Consider the following 9,290-nt stretch of genomic DNA (forward strand, 5'->3'; position numbering starts at 1 on the left):
GTGAAGCACAATAAGCTACAAACATCTACCTTCACTAATACGGTTTGGGAGGAGATCAACAAAGAATTATATCAGGTTACGAACAAGAATTATGGTGTAGAAAGGTTCAAAGGTAAATGGAATCGTCTACGCACAAGACAACGTCTTTTTGCAGCATTGCTTGCACATACTGGTGTGACAATGGATCCTGACACCAATAAAGTGAATGCTCCAGAGGAAGTGTGGGCAGAATTTTATCTGGTAAATACTTATATCTAATCAAATATATAATTTTATTGTATGTTTATGTATAATAAAATGCATTTTTTTGTAATCAATGGAACAGAAAAATAAAAAGGAGTATAAGTCAATACGAAAGGAAGGATGTGATCATTTTCACATTCTTAGTGAAATTTTCGGCGGGACAACTGCAACTGGTGATATGCATAGAGCTTCTACTCAATTACCTCCCACATCTGATGAAGAGAGAGAGCTCGAAGAAGCATTTATTAACAGAGGTGTCAGCTCATATGTTGAAGTTGTCGATGATGAGAATGAGGACGTTGGAGGGGAACCTAACAATCGCCGACGTCGTAGTACAGAATCAACTGAGAGTCATCGACGTAAAGATCCTAAGCGTTCAAAAACTGAAAAATATGATGCTTATATGGACAAGTGGAGTGATACCTTGCAACACCTGAGTCAAGAATCTATTGCTAGGCAAAAATACCTGGATTTGAGGGCTACTAAGTTAGAACGCGAACAAGAAATTTCTTCCTCTACTGGAACGAGCGGGTTCAGTGATCCTTACTCTATAGATATGTGCATGCAGGTTTTAAATCAGATGGATGACTTATCAAACCAAGTGTACACAAAAGCTACAGAAGCTTTCGGTAAACCTTGGCTACGAGAGGTTTTCATGAAAATTCCATCAAATAGGAGAGCTGGATGGTTGGATTGCCTCAATCTCGACCGTGTGTAGGGTCATATGTTGACAAGTTCATGGGGATTGCTTTTATTACCTAGCCGGAGACTTTTTAAGTAATGATGATTTTTGATTTTGTGACTTGAATGTGTAAGACATATTTGCTATTTTGTGGATTGAATGTTTAAGACATATTTGATATTTTGAAATTTAATGTTGATGACTATGTCATGCTTTTTAAATTTTAATTGTTTATTGGTTTGCCTCAATTCATAATTAATTTTATACATGTGTGCTGAGTTTAATATCGATTTATTGCAGATCATGTCAAACTCTGATGATGAATCTGATGACTATGATGAATTAGGCCCAGATATCAATTTGCTTCTTATTTTGAGCCATGCAAATGATTTTTTTCATGAAATGACTCAGTTTCATAGATCTATTGATCGGATGCCTTGTCGAACGTCATCTCTTACTGGGAGGATGTATATTCAAGAAATACTTGATGGGCACCCTCAAGTTTGCTTTGATAATTTTCGTATGTCGAAACATGTGTTCATGAATTTTTGTAGGACATTAAAAGAGATGAATCTATTACAAGATGGAAAGAAAGTTACTGTTGAAGAAGGTGTCGCTATGTTCTTACTAATCATCGGGCAAAACACACGACATCGAATATGTGCAGATCGATTTCAACATTCATTGTACACTTGTAGCAAGTGGTTCAAACGAGTTTTACGAGCTGTTTGTACATTGGGCACACATATTATTCGACCATATGAACACAATGGCGTCCATCCTCGCATATTGCATAATCTAAAGTGGTTTCCATATTTTAAGGTATATATTTTACCCTAATGTATCTAGTTACATTAACAACATATCTTTACTAAGACATTGTGTATTTTTAGAATTGTCTTGGAGCTATTGATGGAACTCACGTATCGGCATGGGCACCGACATCAATTCAAACATCTTTTCGTGGTAGAAAGGTTATTGTCACACAAAATGTGATGCTTGTATGCGATTTCGATATGCTTTTTACATTTGTGTATACGGGCTGGGAGGGGACAGCAAATGATTCAAGAGTGTTCATAGACGCTTTGACTAGGCATGAAAATCATTTTCCTAAACCTTGCGGTGGTAAGTAATAGAAAAAATTCTCTATATATATTCATTTATGTAGGTATTTTACATTATTAATTAATATGATAATACTATCACAGATCAATTTTATTTGGTTGATTCTGGTTACCCAAATATGCCGGGGTTTCTTGCTCCGTATCGAGGTCAACGCTATCACTTGAGAGATTATCGACGGCAAGGCAGACCAAGGGGGAAGGAAGAGTTGTTCAATTATAGGCATAGCACATGTCGTAATATTATTGAGCGATGCATTGGGGTGCTTAAGGCAAGGTTTCGAATTTTAAAGGATATGCCAAACTATCCAATTACTAGCCAAAGATTAATTCCACTTGCATGTTGTGCGGTGCATAATTTCATACGTCGGCATCATGCAATGGATAATTTATTTATAGAGTATTCATCTGAAGATATGCTCATGTCTGGAGTTGAAGATAGTTTTGGTGATCAAGAGCCGATTCCAATTGATCCAAGCCAAACAGCTCAGATGGGACACATACGTGATGACATTGCAAGCCATATGTGGAATGATTATGTGGAGCATCATCCGTAATTAGCTAATGTCTGGTTTCAGCCTTTTATGGCTCTTGATTTTGTTATGAATGACTGTTATAATTGGCTGTTTTTTGTTTTTGAATTTTGGTTGGGAAGCATTTTGTTACAATCTGTAATTAGCTCAGATGGGAAGCTTGTTGTTACAATCTGTGGCTCTTGATTTTTGTGAAGGAATAGAAAAGAAAGTTGTTGTTACAATCTGTGGACTTTCTTTGAGACCTACAAATTTGAAAATTAATGTCTCAAGTACATAGCATATGTGAGAGGAGTTTGGAACTCTGAATGTTGTGAGGATTGCTGCATATGAACTCTGAATGTTGTGAGGATTGCTGCATATGTTCTTTTTTGCTTATATGATCCTTACTTTTTTTATTTTCTTTTTTACTGCATAGTTCCCCTCCTCCTCTAGTCATTAAGGTAACAAGCAGTCTTGTTGAAATGATTCAACTTGTGACGTCTTATTTCAGAGGTATTGATCTAACTGAGGCATTGCGGCTCCAGATGGAAGTTCAGAAACGCCTTCATGAACAACTATAGGTATCTTTTATAGTTGAGTTATGAGCATGCTCTTCTATTGTTTTATTTCTTTTTTGTATCTTTGACATGATCCAGGCCATAAATTTATGGAATTTTATTTGGTATTTTTCTTAACAAACAATTGTTAATGAATGTTGCGTGATTGTTGATTTCACATCTAACTTCAAAAAACAAGCAGCAGCCTCAAGCGTTAAACTGTATTTGTCCCAATTATTCTTGTTCAACTCACAGCTGTATCGTCGGTAATATTTTTTGTATTCTGTACCAGCAATCTCTCTCATTATTTTCAACAGATTCAGAGAAATCTACAACTCAGAATTGAGGAGCAAGGGAAGTACCTGCAAGTGATGTTTGAGCAGCAATGCAAGTCAACCATGAACAAATTCAACACTCTTTCCACTGCATAAGAGCCATCAAGTGTATGTTCTGATCCGATTGACATGGCTGCGAAGACCGATACCTCCATCAATTCAAAGGGAGCAGAAAGTTCCAAGCAAATAGCTACCAAAAGGAAGATGCCAGAGCTTGATCCTTCAAATCCAAGTAATGCAGATGCTATCATCGGGTGTAGATTTTTCAGTCTCACCTTGAGATGGTGGCAGGTTTTGGGAAAACCATTTCAAGTTGTTGTATAAGGTGGCAATGTCGCATTGTGCAGGATGAAGACTAGTCTTTTTTGTTCAAGACAATTATGTCATAAAATATGTTGACTGGAGATATTTATTCCTTCAATAAAAGTGTTAATGCAATGAGTTGTGCGTTTATGAAAGAATCATTTGATGTTTTGAATTTGGATTCTATGTTTAAGGGTTAATTTGACTGGAGATAATTATCATAGCTTTGTTGCGCGTGTTAAAACCTTGCTCTTTTCTGTGTTACTCTTTGCCGTAAGCGTCTACACATCAATGTTAGAAGATGTGTGTGTCTGTTTGTTTGTAAATAAATTTACAACAATAACTAGACATCAATAACACTTAATAGTTATAAACAAAATAAATATATGATCTTTGCAGAGCAAGTGGCGCATTGAAGGGCATTGTAAAATTCTCAGATATAAGTATAAACAATTAGAAAGATCAAATCCAGGAAAGCAACCTAAACATAAATCTAGTTTAAAAAACTTAAATCTAGTATAAAATAACATTCATATATAAATCTATTTTTTTTCCATATAAACATACCAAACGCATTTTCCAGTTTTCTTTTCTAGAAAATAGAATTACTGTATATCATACCAAACACATTTTCTGTTTTTTAAAAACAGAAACAGAAAACAGGAAAACAGAAATAGAAAATAGAAAACAGAAAATAGAAAATATTTTCCAAACCAAACGCCCCCTTAGTTTTCCGATATTTTTCGATTCTGGCTTGTATGTCCTTTTTGCTGACGTGTCGGACATAAAATATTACTCGAGAATCTTCAATTACCTAAATCAAATAAGGTTTTCGTTGATAACCTTAGATAGATAACTAACATTATCAAAAATAACCCCGAACTAAACGTATCCTTAGTATTCATGTCACTTAATTCATTTTTAGTTAATGTTATGCTAATTGATTTGTAGACTAAAAAAAATGAAGAATTTCTGAGAAATCTGATGCTTCTTGTCAAATATTTTAAATAAATAAATAAATTGGCATTATTTTATCTAGAGTGAAAGGGTTAATGTGAAATGACAAATTTGAGAAAAGCTAGTGGTGAGATGATAAATTTGATAGCTTTTAGGGGATATTTTAATAATTTTTATTTTCCTTATTAATCTTCTAAATGTCAAATAAATCGTACTGTTTTTTTTTTTTTTTGCTTATTTATTTATTATTCAGTTTCCAGAATTTTTTATATAAACGAATATAAATATAATACGATACATTCACCTGAGCATTAATGACTCATCTCTCCATTCCTTTCCAGAGCCGATCATCTTCCAAAAGTCCATTCCAAGCCATGGCTGCTTTCTTCGATATCGCCATTTCGACAACTTAGCCAGATGAAGTTATGGGTCAAAATTCTAGCCCCCTCGATCGCCTCTGCCTTCCTCCTCCTCCTTCTCTCCATCTTCCTTTGGTACCGCCGCTGCCGGCAGTTCTCCTCTCTGGAGACTCCCCAATTCCCTCAATCCGCAAGCAGAGCGAGGACGCAGAGTTTGCAAGCCGGGATCGCCAAGTTGCACCTCTCCTTCCGCACCAGCACCCACAGCACAGCCGGAAGCGAGTCAGCGCTGGCGACGTTCAGTTGGGATGACCACCCGAGACTGGTGGGCGAGGCGGTGGAGCACGGATGGTCGCGATTCACGTTCTCAAGCGGCCAGCCGCCGTGTCGGCGCTTTGCGCACCCATGCGACAGCGGCTCCGGGGAGACGAAATGGGAGGTGCCGCTTGGCTCTTTGGAATTTTCGCAAACGGTTGAGTTGCATCCGAGAGAGAGGAGCCTCCATGGCGAAGATGTCTCGACGGCGAGGATGCTCCTTCCGTTACCCGGCCCTCCTCTCGGCGTCTCCTCCTTCCCTAAAGAAGCCTATTTTGAGATCACCGTCTTGGACCTGAAGAAACCGCCGCCACCGCAACAACAGTGGACTTTTCCTCGAGAAAATAAGCGAACCAAGGCCGCGGACGTCGTTGAGGAAGCTGATAGTGCGAAGCTTATCTCGGAGAATTCCTTCAAATCCCATGCCGTTCTTCCCTGTGCGTCCGATGTTATCGTTACTCCAATCCCAGAAACCAAAGCTTACGCCGAAGAAGAAGAATGTCGCAACCAAATCAACAACACAATTCTCGTATCCTTGGGCCTCACCCATGGCGGAACACTTCCAGGAGGATCATTCTCCGGCACATACCCAGGCTCCATTGGTTTCCACTCCAATGGCCGCGTCTTTCTCGACGGTAAGATCCCAAAATTGAATCTTTCGCTCGTCAGGAGATCCAGAATTCAAAATTGCAGCTTTTCTTCAAAATCGCAGGAACGATGCTCGTTTTCGAATCGGAGAAATCAGGGTGGGCAGAGGTGAACAGGGTAATCGGCTGCGGCTTCGATTCGAGGAAGAAGAAGGTGTTCTTCACGGTGGATTCCGAGCTTATGCACGTCATTCACTGTAGCTCAGACATCTACAAAGCTCCCATGTTCCCCATCATCGCTTCAAACACAGACGCAACGATTCTGATCAACTTGGGACAGAGCAGGTTCAAGTATGAGCCGGCAAATGTGCAAAGGACGTCCAATCCTTGCTTCATCGGCTCGTCATCGTTAGACCGAAGCGGTGCCACCATCGGCGAAGATGATAGCCGCGAGCTCTTCTCTATGGGCAGGATCGATCCGCAGTGGTTCGACGCAGTTAAGAAAAGCCAGAACAGCACTAAGAACACTGTAAATCAGAACGATGCCAGCTACTTGGTGGATGTGGATGCTGATTCTGATCTTTTCGAGATCTCACTGCGCATTTGACGAATCATTAGAACAAGTTGACAGAAAATAAAAAACTTGAGAAAGTTTTAAGTTGCCTATAGAAAATTTAGCTACAGTAAAGATTTTGATATTGTCAAAATAGCTTTATATTTTATTTCAGTTTAAAACATTACCTCATTGCATCCTCTAATAGTGGAGACTATTAGAGACAACTTTATGCACTCATCCTCAGATAATGGTGCAATAGTTACATCCTCCAATTGATAATCAAGGTATATACGTATTATAGGAATTTTCATTCCAATGAGTACCTAAGAACCTTGGCCATTTGGTTGCGAGCTTCCTAATTTATTTTGATGATTGATGAAAATTTTTTTTATGGGATCATAAGACTGAACGGGTCCCCCTAGATTAATAGTTTAAAGAGCTCCAAGTCACCTTCAGGATTAGTTGATTCGAATAGAAAGAAAAAATCTTCTTTACCCTTGTTGTTAGCCACATTAGCTCTAACAAGCACTAAATTGTTTAATCAAGTTCTGAAAGAAAAAACCTATAATTGTAGCCAGAGAGTAGAGAATTCTTAGTCCAGTTTATTTGACCTTTTAAGTGTCGGCAAATGATAGTTTATACAAACAGCTACTTGACATGATTATTGTGATTCAGTAGTGGTTTTGGTAATGAGCCATCATTTCATTTGTTCTGTCAGAGTAGAGAAAGTGTTCATATTCACTAGTGCAGCAGTATCAAGTATCAACAATCTACTTTCTCATGTTCTATCAGAGTTATTCATATCCTATTATTTCTTCAGAGCACCTTCAGTAATCCTTGAAACTTGAATTGCTTACCAGTGGACGGCTGCTCAGATTCAAAGTTGAAAGAAAAAAGTAACAAGAAATGCTTGTTTAAGTAAAACCTTCTTCTTCCCCACTCACTTGGAACTCCACCCCAATTTGTCGAAAGGTTCTCCAGAAACTCAAGTCGCTTAGCAATTTAGATTCAAAGTTGATCAATATACAAATAAAAATGCTTATTTAACCGAATCCTTCTTTTCCACTTACTTGGAACTCCACCCCAATTCGGGGAAAGGATCACCATGGATTCTCTTGTCCTGCCAACCCATAAAGCGTGCTGACTAGAAAGAAAGCACTGTAAATGTAAAGAAAAGGTGATTCTATGTATACAGCCCTAAAACTAAGAACAGAAACAGTGTGTTCTGGTTGAGGGCCACTCGAGATGAATTAGGAAACAGGAACACACAGCAAGCGCCAAGAAAAGATGGTCCTTGAAAACACTGCAAGGGAAGATGACAAGAATCCCCATGAAAAAATGTAGCTATCAGAGGATTAATTCTAAGTACACACCCTGGAAATTAAGAACAAAACCAGTGTTTTCTGGTTCAGTTGCCTTTATATTCTAGCGAAGTTGACGAGAATCCCCGTGAGCAATGTAGCTATCAGAAAAGAATGATTCAGCAAAAGGAAGCATTGTTTCCAAATTTGTATCCCCAGCATGCTGAAACATTGATCATTGTCAAATTATTCTGATCCCTCTCTGAACTTGCTATCAGGCTGGAGAATTGGACAAGTTAACACTGGACAGAGAGAAGATCGAGAGCCAATATCAAAGCTACAGACCATGGGAGACAGGCCCGATGGCGAATTCAACGATGACAGAGGGAGTGCAGCAATCAACATCCAGCAACTGTCAACCTTTTTGCTTCATGCCTGTTCAAGCTTCCAATGCGTACCATGGCCTGATTTAGATGAAATTAATATTATTTTAAGACTAATGCTACTCAACTCAAAATCAGAACTCGACATTTATGCATGAACAATATATTAAATTACAAACTTAAACATGGCACATTGTTTCACAATACTGGAAATGAACAGTAAGTCAACACCAAATTCCATATTCTATCTGGTTATAGCTCAAATCAATGGAATCATGGATGTGATTTTGTTGACAAGAACCAATTAGATAATTTAGATTAACCTTTCCAAGTGTTTCGGCTGATGAGATAAGATAGTGATAGCCTACTTCAAATAATTGTGTTGGGGGATATGATCCACACAAATTGTCTAGATGATAATAGGACTTAAATTGAATTAGAGGCTTAAACCATAAAATCATGGCAAAATTAAAGAATATAATCCCAAATGAATTAGTACTTGGATATTAAAATCTAACATAATGATATGGAGTCATTCATTAGAGTTATACTATATGATATAAAATTTTTCTTTCTATTCTTTTACTTTTTCTTTAAAATATTTATTAGCATTTTTAATCATCAAAATATTCAAAACATTTCTAATCACCATTGTTACATTATCTAATAAAATAATGAAATATATCTGATCCTGTCCGAAAGTCAAAGAGATGGATGCTGTGATGTGGCGCTCCTACTGACCTCCTATGGACTTCTCTCCCGCATGCAACACAAACAGCGTCAGTGTCGAGCCAGGGAAGGGGTCCCCGGCGATGGCCCTCCGACACTCGAGTCAGTTTCCGGCGAAGCAAGAAGAAGCAAGAATTGTAGCGTAACAGTAGAAATCGCGTGTAAAGCATACCTGTGCCGATACTTGGACCCCCTTTATATGGAGTTCCGAAAGCACGTGCGCATGCTTCCCAAGGCAAGCACGCATCTCATAATTTTTCCTGAAAAGACGTGTCAGTAAAGCATCCTTGACACAGTACCTTAACGGGCCGAGCATATCTCTGAAGTGACAGTGGAAGCTTCCGTCG

The 9,290-nt window shown here is 38.4% G+C and overlaps 1 protein-coding gene across 1 annotated transcript; it reads left to right on the top strand.

Moving 5' to 3' along the window:
- Positions 1-5,022: 5,022 nt before the first annotated feature.
- On the top strand, positions 5,023-6,725 carry LOC122011483. Its single transcript, XM_042567876.1, has 2 exons — positions 5,023-6,022; positions 6,100-6,725. The coding sequence occupies exons 1-2, from the start codon at positions 5,131-5,133 to the stop codon at positions 6,579-6,581; spliced, it is 1,374 nt and encodes a 457-aa protein (XP_042423810.1). The 5' UTR covers positions 5,023-5,130; the 3' UTR covers positions 6,582-6,725.
- The last annotated feature ends 2,565 nt before the right edge of the window (positions 6,726-9,290 follow it).

This window comes from Zingiber officinale, chromosome 8A (genome assembly GCF_018446385.1).
Source record: "Zingiber officinale cultivar Zhangliang chromosome 8A, Zo_v1.1, whole genome shotgun sequence".
In the NCBI taxonomy this organism is placed as follows: domain Eukaryota; kingdom Viridiplantae; phylum Streptophyta; class Magnoliopsida; order Zingiberales; family Zingiberaceae; genus Zingiber; species Zingiber officinale.

Bases quoted from the DNA above. Each gene is read 5' to 3' on its own strand.
- LOC122011483 (XM_042567876.1), top strand. From the start codon at position 5,131: ATGAAGTTATGGGTCAAAATTCTAGCCCCCTCGATCGCCTCTGCCTTC. The intron at 6,023-6,099 runs GTAAGATCCCAA...TCAAAATCGCAG, and splicing joins TGGCCGCGTCTTTCTCGACG to GAACGATGCTCGTTTTCGAA.